This window comes from Opisthorchis viverrini (assembly GCF_000715545.1).
Source record: "Opisthorchis viverrini unplaced genomic scaffold opera_v5_5, whole genome shotgun sequence".
Classification (NCBI taxonomy): Eukaryota; Metazoa; Platyhelminthes; class Trematoda; order Opisthorchiida; family Opisthorchiidae; genus Opisthorchis; species Opisthorchis viverrini.
Genome location: NW_008751661.1, coordinates 4,153,002 through 4,168,263, shown reverse-complemented (window position 1 = coordinate 4,168,263; position 15,262 = coordinate 4,153,002). Strand labels below are relative to the sequence as shown.

Sequence of the window (15,262 nt, the reverse complement as noted above, 5' to 3'; positions counted from 1 at the left end):
TTAGAGCGCGGATTTACTGACCGGAAGGTCCGTGGTTCGAACCCTACCTTAGTCTCTTGACTTCCTCCGTCTAAACTTGGGTAACCTAGCAACATTCCAGCTCTCGTGCTTCCTTCGGGTGGCATGGCAGCTAGGCACTGAAATGGTGGATAAGCTAATCACCCTATCACCCTCCAGTCGCTTCCGGCTGCGCATCTCTGGCGATCCAGGATCTGATGCGACAGGGTATGCTGTCGTCCTAATGTGCCAGACGGAAAGATCATTTTTTGACTGGACACCTGTTGATACTCACTCCTGGTAAATTTTGTAAAAATATCTCACAGGCGGAAGGAAATCGCTGTCTGTTTGTTCTGTCTGCTTATACATCAACCAGCTGTTGCTCTGATACCATCAAAGACAAGTTTGTAATGGTTTGAATGTGCTGGTACGGTGGGTTAAAAGCTCAGATATCGCTGTGATTGCCGGAGATTTGAACGCACAAATTGGCAGGCGTAACGCATCTTAGACTGGATTAGGTGGTTGACGTGGGTGGAACTCGGTGCGTACTTAGATTGACAAACGATTGCTCCAGCTGTGTGCTGTCTACAGGTGGTTTTTATAGAGTAATAACTTCCGAAATAACCGAAGACGTCTGACCGGGTGTCCTTCAACAGCGTACCGGCTAATCTTATTGACCACACCTCCATCAGTTACCTGTGGTGCGGATCAGTAACTGAATGCGGCTTTTCCTGGGACACAGTCATGGACTGTGTTCGTCCCAAGTCGCATCTCGCCGTTTTTAGGGATATGTAAGATGAGGATAGCCCGCTTGACAACTAGGAGGTTTGCAAGTCCTGAAGTTAAAAGACTTTATCAGAACCGTCTTCTGGATTCTCTTCGAACTGCTGCAGCATAGGATGTCGGTTCGTGCTGGAACGTAATCACCACATCTTTGCACAGTGTTACGAGGTTTTCTAGTGACACCGTGCTACAAATTTTCAAGTACTGAATATCAGTTAGAGCAATGGCACTGCGTTAATCTCACATTACTGTTCCCTCCGGTCGAGAACTCAATTCAGCCCAACTGATTTTGAGACGACAAGTCATATTCAGTGTGTGCACTGAACGCTAATCCTGGTGGACACAAAATACTAGGGAAATGGAAGAGATACATAAAGTGTGGCATGCCTGAAGGTTATTTCAGTTGGCCCTTGTGAGCAGTCTCCCAAAACCGTCGGTGAGCGAAACCGTCAAGGACCGAAGTTGCACGATTATCTTCAGTATAGAAAGGCACCTCAACCTTTCCATCTTAAGATGGTTCGTTTGATCTTTCAGACGAATTTAGTAACCATCCAAATCCGTATGTGTACATGGTTGGGGGATTTTCATTTATGAAGCGTCTTCGTCGCACAAAAGCTGAGTGCTGCACGATCGAATGATCTGCAAAAACTGAACGCAGCCAACCAGTCTAGGGAGTGTACCCTATATGTCGATCTAAATGGACAAGGTGCACTTCTGGGGAGTCATTTTTCGGCAGAACCATTTGTCAGAACGTTTTTTCCGGAGTTCAAAAATGAAAATGATAACATATCTGATACATTAAGTCGTGCTAGCTTGTGTTACTGGGAACAATCAGTGAATGAAGGGCTTCCTGATCTTTTCCTCAGCCGCTGAACAATGTAGTGATAATCTACCTCTTGGCTGTCCATACTATTTATGGGATCGGTTACCTTTCCCTCTCCGAGTATGCGTTCCACGTTTGTTATGATCTAGACAAACGATTAGACAGTCCTTAATAAATCAGCGTAACGGCGTAGACTTGCGTGCCCGAAACACGGATCTATTTAATGTGGAGGAATAAATACTTATTGTGGGGGGTTGCGGGGTGTGTATTGTTCATATTCACATCACTTGTTTGAACAGTCCTTCTCCCATCCTGGCGTAATTATTCTGGTGAGTCCACACCAAAGGGGACGGGACGTCTGGTTTAGGCGAGTGATGGTAATATGATATGGGGTATGGTATGATATATATATATATATATATATATATATATATATATATATATATATATATATATATATATATATATATATATATATATATATATATATATATATATATATATATATATATATATATATATATATATATATATATATATATATATATATATATATATATATATATATATATATATATATATATATATATATATATATATATATATATATATATATATATATATATATATATATATATATATATATATATATATATATATATATATATATATATATATATATATATATATATATATATATATATATATATATATATATATATATATATATATATATATATATATATATATATATATATATATATATATATATATATATATATATATATATATATATATATATATATATATATATATATATATATATATATATATATATATATATATATATATATATATATATATATATATATATATATATATATATATATATATATATATATATATATATATATATATATATATATATATATATATATATATATATATATATATATATATATATATATATATATATATATATATATATATATATATATATATATATATATATATATATATATATATATATATATATATATATATATATATATATATATATATATATATATATATATATATATATATATATATATATATATATATATATATATATATACCGTAGCCGCTGAGTGTAAGAGTGAGAACCCATTAGTATAAATAATGATATCGCAACGTGTATTTCGTGCGAACAGTTCCAGATATATCGCTTGATTCAGTACGCATGTCAAAATATCCATACAGGTCGTGTGTGGACATCCGCGGCGTGTGTGAAATAACGCGAACTCATGGAACGAATGGTGAACCCTCGCCTTGTTCAATCGGATGACTGGTCTTCCATGTCCAACAACCATTTCCGGGTGTCGAAGGTTTCGCCATGAATCTTGATCGCCTAGTAACAATAGTTTGCAAATGACCTGTCGGGTGTAGATGCTCTCGGAGTGTTCGCTCACGGATATTGAGTATGCAGACGACATGGCTCTTATTAGTTGTAACGTGGTGATAATGCAAACGATATTAAATAACCTAAGTAATTCTGACTTACGGTTCGGCATGCGCTTCACATCTACAAAGTGCTGCTGCAAGACTGGGTGGGCTCGGACTCTAACCTCATGCTTAAGGAAGAGCCGGTTGAGGTAGTAAATAAATTTGCCCATCTGGGTAGCGGTATCAGTCCCAGTGGTCTCATGAAAGATGATCAGAGTAGCTTTCGTAAACCTGCATCATCTGTGGTGTAGGCGTGACATCAGCTTATCCGTCAAGGGTCGGGCTCAGTTCTGCAGTGCGCTCATTATTATGCGAGTCAAGGTAATAATAATAGTAATAGTAATAATCTTTCAGCTGTAGCACCCTTTCGGTGCCTAGCTGCCATGTCACCCGAAAGAAGCACGGAGGCTGGGATACTGCTAGATTGCCCAAGCCTGGACAGAAGTTGAGATGCAGAGGTCAGATTCAAACCATGAATCAGAAACCTGGGCACTGCGCGCTGGGGACGTCAAAAGACTTTCAGTGTTTTTGGAGCATTGTCCAAGTCTGGATCAGTAATGCTGAAGTACGCCGAATGGTCTTTGGAAAACATGACTCGCCCTGGGTGGATATTCAGGATAGTCGTTCACCTGCAGCACCCTTTCGGTGCCTAACTGCCATGCCACCCGAAGATTACGCGAGGGCTGGTATACTGCCAGGTTGCCCAAGCCTAGACAGGGGAAGTCGAGAGGCAGGGGTCGGGTTCGAACCACGGACCTTCCGGTCAGTGAATTCGCGCTCTAACCACTTGAGCCATCTCATCCCCGTTGGATATTCAGGATATTGTAATATTTGTCCTTCATGTCAAAAGCTACACTTAGATCAGTATTGGTAGGTTTTGCGAGGGAGGACCAACGTAAATAGGTTTTTCTGGATGAACTAGTTGAAAGGTTTTGCAATTTAACGTAATGCAAATTAATGTACCTTTAAAACTAGCTGACTTATGGGAAATTATTTCGAAAAGGGAACTCGGTTAGGATTTCTTACAACTCTACCTAAGCAATGAACGAAGTGAACTCGATTACTTAATAGAAGCTACGTATCAACAGTAAACCAAGCTCAAAACCGTGGTTCCCTGTCAGCTAGTCTCTGTGGAGCAGTGGGTATTCTCATCATAGGGCGGCACGTAATGTTATGATATTATTTGAGGTTAATGTGGGTACATATACTTGCATAGTCAGAGTGATTCCAAGTGCGTGATCCGTTTTCTGGAATCTACTCTGCTTGAAACCTAAGACTCCAGGAAGTCAGGTATCACAGAATCAATTCTTCCTAATTCGGAGTCTGTGGATTCATAGGTAGAACATTTGTGGCTCTACTTTGTCTTATCCACACAATATATATAGCGTTGATCATGATACCGACTGACTCACCTGCTCTCCAGTTTAAGCGATTTCGGATATTCTCCGATCGATCGCGACTGCATGTAGGCAACAGGTGGTGGAAAACCAAGACTTGATTTTCGGCACCTTCAAATGACTTGACTCGTTCGATGCCCGCTGGAATTTAGGGCCTAATGTTCCAGAAGTCTTTACCTTGTTTAAAGTAGTGGTGCTCCGTTAATCCAAGCATCTCTTGTGGTGTCATCACAGTGCTCATTTGTGATGGCGCCGAAAATTCACTTTACCCAGCGAGTCAAGTTGTTAAGCGAACCTACCAGTTACTTCCCCACAGCGTGCCGCATGGAAAAATGGCTTTTATATGGACGGTCCTCCAGTATACGGAGAACACGACCCAATCAACGGGACAAGTGACGAATTAGTCTATCGTAGGGGCTGTAACCTTACATACACTCCATTGGTCCTGAATAATGCTTCAGAGAACTGCCTTCAAATACAAAAATCCTTCGCTTGCTTGTAAGATCATGGTTGTGTCGTCTTATACCATACCTAGTAGAAATTTTTTGTCGCATGCGTAAGAGCTTGACAGCAGTATCTCTGGCCTTCTCGTCTGATGGAGCGGTCATTCTGCTACTGGTTCCTTGCAACAGACGCGTGTTAGCCCCCTCATCAGTTGATAAACTTCATGATTCCTTGATAGTTGGCGCTAAAGCTCTTTCTTATCTGTTGCCTATAAGCAACAGCTGTATTCCACTTAGCATGGGACGAGATGAAAGTCTCCTACCAGGATATTACCAGACACAATCGGATATTCTTGTTTATCACCACAAATTTTGCTTATCATAACTGCGTCAAACGTTCACTTTTTAGGTTTCGTGCATTAAAAATGCTTTCTAGCCATACCAATGGGTAATGCTTTGACACCGCGACTTGAAAATGCCGAAAAGACAGGCGTCCTTCAGTTGAGCGGTCTGAAGTTAACAAAGGTAAGTGTGGTCTTGTCCCCTTCCACACAGAATAAATAGCTTCCTGATGAAGCCAAAAGTCTAGAAAGAATAAGGAGTCTGGATTTATCATGCAACAGATTTGAGATTCTCCGACCTTCAATCTCGAAATTCACAGCGCTGAAACTCCTTAATGTGGATAATAATAAGATCAGTAAGTCCCAATTGAATCAGTTCTTATGATGGTGCAGCCCATAATGTAATTGCGTCTTCAGGCCCCACTATGCACTAGCTGAGTACATGAGGCCACCGACAATAATTAATGACGTTTGGGTGACCGTTTGTTTTTTAGCCTCCACGCTTTGAATAAATTTACAAGAGCTTTGACAAATCGGCCAGCTTCGTAGAAGTCTTTCCCTATTAATTGTGCCTGTGTAACGAAGAAGGCTTTTTGATCACCGTTTTGTGGTCAGTTGACCCTCTCAACTACACAATGACACTAGTTTCTGATGCTGGTCACTCGTTGGTCGTGCGCCGGTCGAAGCTGAAGGTGAGACTCGTCGGAGTTTCTCGTTTTCAAAACAAAGGTGATGTATATTGTGCATCTCACTACAAAGATATTCAGCAAATGCTCGGTTTTGGGTCTAATTGGTGCGGTTAGATTGTATGGATCCTTCAGACAGCGCCCTACCGGATTTTCGCCCTTTTGGGTAAATCATCTAGGTTTTTTACCCGGAATCTGACAATCAACCTCTGAATTGAACAGCAAATTGATCCTGCGTAGACTTTTAGATTCACTTGCTGGAACTGGAGGCTTGATAGGGTCAAGGCGGAGTCTGTAGTCGGTTGTCTGCCGATTCGACACCTTTTCCCCACATTATTTATTTCCCGAAAAACAAAGGGGAACTTGTTGGATATTTTCTTTAAGGACACTCGGAACAGCATGTATACTTAACATTCTATCAGTGTTCTGTAAGGGGTCGCACTAGTTGAAATACCCCGTACATAATGTCTGCCTATGTTCCAACAATGAAGAGTTCAGATGGTCTTCATTGCAGAAGATTTTCATCAGCAACTGGAGCGCGTCAGGCGCGATTTGATGGCAAGTTTAGTTAAGCATCAAGGTGTAGTGATAGGAGTGAACGTTCTATGCAACTCTACCGACCACCAATTGTCCTTCAGTAGTACTGGGTTTGGACGCAGTGGATGCCATTAAACCAAATGGCGTCACCCTGTTGTTGAAGCCCGACCGAGCACGTAGACGTCAGCTACCTGTATTGCGATCAATGCGGGGCGGCAAATCATTCTGGACCCTATTCGGACCACACACTGGCCGGTTTTCATTGTATTTCCCGAGTAAGCGTACAAACTGTTTAGTAGTCCAAAAGCTTTCTAAGCCAAGAATGAAGCAAGCATACCAAAAACTGTGCTAGTTTGCAATCACCCTCTTAAAAGGGCAATAGTGGTAAGGTCGCCGTCACTTCTTGATACCATAAAAAACGTTCAGCAAAAGGGCAATAGTGGTAAGGTCGCCGTCACTTCTTGATACCATAAAAAAACGTTCAGCTGTAGCACCCTTCCGGTGCCTAGCTGCCATGCCATCCGAAGGAAGCACGAGAGCTGGGATACTGCCAGGTTGCCCAAGCCTAGACAGGGGAAGTCGAGTGGCAGGGGTCGGGTTCGAACCACGGACCTTCCGGTCAGTAAATTCGCCCTCTAACCACTTGGGCCATCTCGCCCCATACCATACGTTTTATGCGTTTGGGACAGCACCATAATTCGGTTAGATGGTCTGTTAGGTGTTTGGACAGATCCAACAGGATCAAAGAATGGAGGCTACTGCGGCTGTTCTGGCTAATCTGCAAACGGGATCCAGGACGCCGTCCATTATTTGCCAATAATAATTTTGGAAATCAACCGTATAGTAAACGCTGTCGTTTAGTTGGTTGAGCAGAATACTTTCAACAAGAGTTTAGTTGGTAATTGGCCTTTATAACTGTCTTTCATTTGACCCCCTCAGCTCGAGGTGTGGCCTATAAGCTTAGGTCCCCTCTCAGTTGATGAAATGCTGATATGCCTTTTTGCCTTGGAGTGTTTCCGGGCCAGGTGAGCTCTAACCAGCGCTATTTAAACACAATGATGTCTCTTTGACCTCTATCCTTACTATATTGTTTGATTTTATTTGGGAGCAAGTTCCGGGTGACCAATCAGTAGGTCATCAAGTCCGTATTCAAAAAAGTTATACTAGGCGACTACTTCACTCATTAAGGCACAGTCTAACGCTGGTCATACTGCGGCAACTGGCTTCAGTAATACTCTGATGACGAAGCCTGGTACTTGATGCGCGAATCCGAGAGCCGCAAGAACGTCAGGAGTGTACTGACATTACTTAAGTAGCGCCACACCTTCCGGTGACCAACAATTGAGGTTTTCCTCCACTTCAAAGGAACATTTGACTCCATGGATAGACCAAAGGGTAATTCCCCTGAAGTCTGTCAATGTACATCCTGCTTACTGTTCCCACACTTCTGGTTGTCTGAGTTTACGATGAACCCTCCGTCATACACCTAGTAGAGTTCAACAAGGCTGTTCTGTCGTTTCCTAACTGTCCAATTTCTCCGTCGATATTACCATGGAATTCATACTGCAAAAGATCGAGAGTCTTCGTACCGGAATTATATTTACAGAACTAATAGGGTTGGACTAGATGGTTAACAGCCTTTTTAGTTAATGACCATCAGTCTGCCTAGCTTATCCTGTACAGAATTTCTTATGTGATCTCTAGTTTCGATATGCGTTTGGCACCTTCAAGCTCTAAAGTTTTACTTCAGCCTTTTAAGTCCCCCCTGTGGATAAACTTGATTTCGTTGACCGTCTAACAATCTAGAGTGATGTGGAGGCCGTGACCTAAGAATTCAATACATGCATTATCAATCCGCGGGCAACATTTGCGAACGTGAGTCATTTATAGCCTCAGAAACAATTTTCACTGGAGACAAAGGAAGGCGTGTACACGTCAAAATGTAAGGGCGGTATTACTACATGGTTTTGAATCTTCACCCGCCCGATACGAGGACGTTAGACAAATTCAAACATTTGACCATCGATGTCCTCGCAGTAGGCAAACGTTAGCTGGCTGCGGTGTACCACGTAACAAATTGATGTGTAAAGGTGTGCTGGATAATTAATCAATCACTAGAGCAACAACTAAGGCTCATCAGGTTAAGTGGTCGGGACATGAACTACACATGCGAAAAGCTTGTGTTGTATATGCCACTGTTAATGCGAACTGAAGGGGTTGCCGTCAAGCTAAGTGCTACATGGTCTTTTCGCCTTCACGGTTTTCAGTCAGCATAACTTTCCTTACACGTGGTTAGAAACCTCACATGATATGGTCCCATTGGAGAACATGTTCCACTTCTTGATCGAAGTGTCTATCCTGAAACTTGTTCGCCGTTGTATGTTTGTGTAAAGTGAGATTCGAAATGGGCATCGAGTCAACCCCACTAATGGCATCTTACGTCGGTTTGACACGCAGGTGCGTTTATCTTGCTGTTATTCCATGATGTAAGTACCCTCTTCCTAGGTTCGTATGACTTTACAAGTCATGTATCTCTTCCTCTCTATTTCCACTCTATATCATGTGTAACATCTCATGGCTATATGTCGGTTAAGCACCAATATTTAGTTTTGGTTTATTGCTGTCAGTGATGATGGGGAAATTCGGCACTTTTTATAGCTATGGCCCGAACGCACCAGTGGAATTCACGCTACATGTGACGAAAGTACTTCACTCGACCGAGGTCGTGGTAGCGTACGGAATTCACAAACAGGGGGTGTACAATCCAGGGTGGACCACCCTTGCTACAGACAGTTGTAGATCAATTCTCAGGTCAGCTCCAGAATATTCATCTGCAGTCGAGTGTTTTTTACGTGGTGTCGTGGTCAAAACGTACAGGTGATTTGCGGGAAGACGGAGTTATGGCAAGGGTTAGTAAACGACGAAGATGGTGTTGAGCATAACACGAACGATACGTATAGACATGACGTAAAGTTTTATAGAGAACGTAACACTGCGTCACGGCACTTTAGTGGCCGATCGAAATTTCGAACAAGACTGGAAACAGTGGAGACTGCGACCGAATTCACGTTGATTCTCTGCCAGCTTTTGAATTTGCGAGTTTTTCTTTTATTCCTCGAGCTCATTGCAATGAAGGCCAGGAAATCTCATACTGATCTATACATTTATGAGGAACGTGGTGCGTCGGGCGGCAAAAGAGGTAGCCAAACACCTTTTCAGAAGGGCTTGGTAAACAGTCGGTAGTTTTTCGACGTTACGCAGTAGCTTAAGACTTCGCTTTGGTGTTGCCGATGTGTCGCAATTAGGGATCGTGTTGCATTCGACCGTTCTGTGTGAGCTTTGTATCGGAGATCAATTTATTGTCTGTAATGTTCGCTAGTGATAGCATTTCACCGTTCTACAGTCAGTTGTTCGTTCCGTGCATGGATGATGCACCTGAACTAGCAAACCATTCATCTACTGCCTGACTGATTACCACTGGTTTTACTTTCGATATTGGAACTTTGACGGCATGAATGCAAACTCCATTCAATACATACTTCCTCTACCACTTCCCGCCTTCCGAACAATTTGTTTCTCTTCTATCCTCATAGGACAATTTCCGGTGGAACTCTTCACCCTCACCAAACTGGAGACGTTGTCTGCAAACCGGAATTGCCTGGTCAGTCTGGTCCCACCCGGACACGTGGTGAATTTCGGAGCGTTACGCAGCCTCCGTTTTGTTCACTTATCCATGAATCAGTTGACAGAGTTTCCAGTTGAGTTGTGTACAGCCACGATCCCGATTAATATGCTTGACCTATCGCACAACATGATCGCTGCGGTTCCCAGCTGCGTTTCAACGCTTCAGGTACGTCACTCCAATACACTCCTGCGAGGTCGACAGGCAATATCATCCTAAGTCACTATTAAGCCAAACTTTTTTTCGACCCAGTTGAATAGATCTCCACAATTCGTGGTGCAGGTGAAAAATATTATCGTATCTTAGGGTTGAAATGTAAAACACTATTAAGACACTACCTTGTGCCAGATGAGCTCCGCCTTGGTGAAATTTGACAGTGCGATTGGCAGGTGGTTTGTATTTGCGTTTTTATTCCATATGTTTAAAAACCAATGTTGCTGTTTGTAGATTCTCTTGGCTTTGTACAGCTCAGTGGAGTGCCAAACGCATCTTTTACTGACTAGCTGCATTCACACTCGTCTCCTGTCTATTTGGTCCCAGGAAACACCACACAGAACCTGTGTCCGCTACATGTTCGATAAAACCCATGCAATTTACTGTGTCATGAAAGAGCCAACGATGCCAGATAGCGACCTACCACTTCAGTGGTAGGCATTACCGAGAGAAAGAATTTACTAATCTGATGCTTGAGAAATTCTTTTGTGGAGCCACTTGGATTGTCAAACAGTGCTCTCTGACGAACAATGGTGTGGCAACCGAGCTTCGTCCCTGATCACACTCTGAGTTGCGTTGGCTTGGGCACATGCTGCGTATGCCAGTCGACCGATTTCATCGGTGAGTCTACCTGCAAACTCAACGGCGCTGGTCATTGCCGCCTCCCTGGACGGGGACCTCCAGACAGGACACAAGTGATTAGAGATACTGGTAGATATGGCCCAGTCGCGTTCATATATCCAAGCTTTTGCCTCTCATACATAGCTTTCTCATCCGACCTTCCTAATGAAGTCCACTGACACTCCTGAATTCATGAATCAATTGTATCAGCTCCCGCCTCCGATGCGTAGCTATCCGTTCCCAGATCACCGACGAACTGAACTGTGGCAGCTATAACCACTACAAAATGTACGTTTTTATAGCTGGAAATGACCATGGTTAATTTGTCTGTTCACTTCAATGACTGATGAGTTTCGTCATTCGGACGATGCTTATCGGCAAACCGGGAAGTTCTCACTAACCTCCCATGACCTTCCTAGTTGTTTCATTCTTTTGTCTTTTCAAATGGTCAGTTCAGATCACAGACATTTGTCAAGATGCCACTCTCATTCATTTGCTGCTCACGGGTTATAACGAATACCTCCTAGGTTGAAACAATCTAAGTACCCCCCTGGCTACTCTAGGGATGACATTATCATGGCTCGATGGAAGGACAACGGTCGTTCGCTTGGTCGAACTTGTTAATAAATGTGTGACTTGTTAGGCTCTCCTCTCAGAAGTCATCGCCCAGAGAAGCAGTCAGCAACGGGTCACATGATTTGAACTGTACGATTGAAGAAGTGATGCGCGTTACCCACGTTGTTGATCAGTCACCCGTAACTTGATATTTGCGTGCGGACTCCTATCCAGAAGGTTGCCGATTAAAATTGACCTGGAAATCCATGATGTAGTCTCTGTTGGCGACTCACAGTAAACGCGAAACAGCTCTACTTCCAAAGGGTGCTACTTGGCTCTTCAACACAGGTTCCCAGGGTGCAATGAGGATTAGGGGATAACGTGTCTTGGTAGCCGATAAAAACCTTACAACTATGTTGTTCGCTGATATGAACAAGTTGTACGAATGGAATGGATGGATATTTCGATTTCCCGCTGATTCAGCTTGACTTGGCTAGTTTACCTCGACGACAGCCATATTTCACTGGATTGCTTCGAAGCGTAACCTGATTAAATGAAGACATGTGACTGCCTTGTTATCTTCTGGAATGATCGGTGACTTCTCACCTGCGGATCGATATTAGTATTGCTAAGCTTGAAGGTAAAGTCCACTTGCGTTCCACAAGCGTTGCATACTATACTTAGGTAATAATACGTGTGAATTCGGCTTGTACATGAACAAGGTTTGGTTCCTCTAGAAAAACTGAACCATGTCTGCTTGGTATATGTCATACCGCTTTCTGTGCTTCGCTTATGTCAACCTTCCAATTTCGTCAACTTTATTGTACGTTTCACTGCGTGCGCACTACCCCCATTGTCAAACCTTGCACCCAACACTGATGTATCGGGAAGTTGTCGAATCGCTCGCTTCCGTGCGTCCCTTTCTCCTGCAGGTAACCACTTGTCAAGTAACGCAAAAACATTTAATCCCGAACACATTGAGGTGACACCTCAGTGGTTCACAGAGAATTTACTCTTATTTCATCTACTATGAACAGAACTTTTTTCCATGAACCACAAAATCCCTCATGTTGTTTTCAGGCTATCGAACTCAATTTGAACAACAATCGGATAAATCTCGTGGCCAGCACGATCGCACAATGTCCTCGGTTAAAAGTGCTTCGACTCGAATCCAACCAACTTACTCTGGAGCAGTTTCCTAAAGAACTGTTCACTGAGTCACAAGTGTCACTACTTTGTGTCACTGAGAACAAATTTGACATGCGAGATTTCTACAGTCTTCCAGATTATGCCAAGGTGGGAATCAGCGGTTTTCAGTAGTTGGTAATATACCGGTGTATTCTAATGTGTATTATGTACAGCTTGCTTCCTCTATATACGTTTGTCATCCCGCAGTACTGCAACAGCATTGATGTGATGAGAGAATATATTGATCATAGTGTTCCCGATGGGCTCATCATGCTTTGTGGTTTGGTACGATTATTGCTCTATGGCTACTGCGGTCCCAAAGTCATAAATAGACTTCACTTCGAGTGTGGTCTTATAGCCCTTTGACGTGCGGAACGAAAATGACCAAGAACAGTCAAAACACACCGACAAGTGGAGGTCGAACTGATCCCACCGAAACAGACGATGGTTGTTGTCTTGGTTGCTGAGCTTGACAATTTTGTTGAAAACGTATCGTCACCAGTTGGTGTCATCACATCGGCGCAACACTAGTCCACTACACACTGATGACGTCACCCGGACTACTGGTGAAACGTTTGCGGCAAAATTGACATGGTCAGCGAACAGAACACTAAAAATCTACACAATCGGAGTTGCCGGTATTTCCTCCGATAGCAAAGTTCTTGTCGTATCCACGCATATCGCGCAAGTGCGAGCATTTTCACCTATTCAGACCTGCTAGTTTGGCTACCCCGAGCTTTCGCGGATAGAGTAGCGGTAATACACCTGCCTTGCATATCAGTTGACCAGAGTCCGAATCGAGTCGAACTCAAAGGTTTAGGTTGTTGATGAGCTCTAGCTGCCGCTAAACACAAAGCTGTTCTTTCCCCTCCTGTGTAGACTAACGGGAATAGTAGTGCCAAGACAGAAGGTGGTTTGTTCAACTGATATTCATGTGGATTAGGACTCAACAATCACAGTTAACAAGTAATGAAAATCATTCAGCAGGTTTAATGGCCTCATCTGACCGGTAAGTTCAAACGGATGTGTTACCGATCGGCTTACCACCTAATACACGTACAGGAGGGTAGATGCTCTGGAGCGTTCCGCGGCAAGAGCTATATTCCAGTTTGAAGGTCTCCCTGAAAATTACAGCTTCCTTCTTACCATGTGGCGAGAGGTCGTAGAACGTGGTCGTTCATCTGAAATGGCCTATTTAGATGGAAGTGGCAGTGTTTGGGTTATGAAAGTTGGAATATCTGGTGAGCTTACGTCCTATTGCGTTCTTGATTACTTCAAGCTCGATTTATATGAACTTATGAGCAAGAGGTTCTTGCTCGCGGTATCTCTTTGGTCTCGTGATTGCTATCCTATGTACATGAAAAGCCTAACTATAGCGAAGTTCTTGCCTGTCAGTTTCGTAACATAACTTTGGGTGTTCAAATCAGTTTGATTTTCTGTCTACTGATTCGCCTATTGAAGTCCCACGATAGAAACCTGATAATGTTGACAGTACATTGTTGTTAGGCAGGAAACATTTTAGGGCATTTACATGAAAATTTTATAGCCATGTTCATGTTTCAGGAATGAAGTTCAGAAGGGTAGACTGGTTGGGAAGTAGATGATTTCTACCAATACACTCATTTGCATATCAATTTGGTTTTGACGGGAGGCTCACTTGGAACCCAGCTGAATCTCTCGTTTATAATTTCTAATTATTTCACTCGTGTTCTCATTTTACGAACCTAGTATATGGACCGCTTTACTGCAATGAAGAAGAAGATGACCTGATTCCTTCGTTACCTCTTACTTCGTGAGACAGAACTACGCGTTCATTATTTCGTCGGCTGGCTCCCTGTCCTGCGGCATGCAACCACCTCCGAATTCAGCTTATCAGCAATCAAACAAACTCGTTTCGTTGACCTTCTGACTTGGGTACATTTCTCATTTGTCCAACTTTCCTATTCTCCGCTTAAATGACGACAATCTTACCCACGTGCACAAAATGCACTCTCAGATAAACTCAGTCAACCAAGCCGAAACTACGTTCCCGATCTTATCGCCTTTTGTTGGTCCGCAACTGAATATGGGGCGCTCTGGAATAACCAGTATTCCAACTTTTTCTTTAAACCTAACTTCATGCGCGAAACAACTCTAACAAATGAAAATCCTTCACTATGCAGAAGATCGTTTCGCCATGTTGGACGGTTGTTCACGTTATTTCCATAGGTGCTCCGCGCAGTCTGTTGGTGTTTACATCGTCATATATAGCAGCAAACCTGATGCTTAAGTGATAGGCAGTCATGGTGGAAAAATACTATAGTAAGGGTTGAGAAGAAATGGGAGAAACCATCCGAAAGCAAGGCGCCCGCCTTTTCCAAAGACATTGAGATAAACGCATCTGAGCATCTTGTTGGAGCAAAATGCCATCAGCGAGACCCAGACTTGGCGAACCTTTTCAGACACAAGCATAGCACACAACAGCAGACAAGCGTTAGCTGGGTAAAGAATTGACAGCAAGCTTACCGCTTG

General features: G+C 42.7%; 2 protein-coding genes across 2 annotated transcripts in view; one reads left to right on the top strand and one right to left on the bottom strand.

Annotated features, from left to right (window-relative positions):
* The window catches only part of T265_00562 (hypothetical protein), a gene marked incomplete at both ends in the record, with an annotated part of 23,405 nt that extends 8,478 nt beyond the window's left edge, over positions 1 to 14,927 (top strand). Inside the window, 4 exons of the mRNA XM_009164366.1 lie at positions 5,338 to 5,625; positions 10,086 to 10,342; positions 12,644 to 12,859; positions 14,480 to 14,927. Coding sequence (XP_009162630.1) covers positions 10,226 to 10,342; positions 12,644 to 12,859; positions 14,480 to 14,521 — 375 coding nt within the window. The remainder of the gene's footprint in view (positions 1 to 5,337; positions 5,626 to 10,085; positions 10,343 to 12,643; positions 12,860 to 14,479) is intronic.
* T265_00561 (hypothetical protein) lies at positions 3,761 to 5,093 on the bottom strand (the record flags this gene model as incomplete). Its single annotated transcript, XM_009164365.1, has 3 exons — positions 3,761 to 3,924; positions 4,501 to 4,547; positions 5,017 to 5,093. 3 exons carry the CDS (start codon positions 5,091 to 5,093, stop codon positions 3,761 to 3,763), a joined length of 288 nt encoding a protein of 95 aa, XP_009162629.1.
* Positions 14,928 to 15,262: the final 335 nt, after the last annotated feature.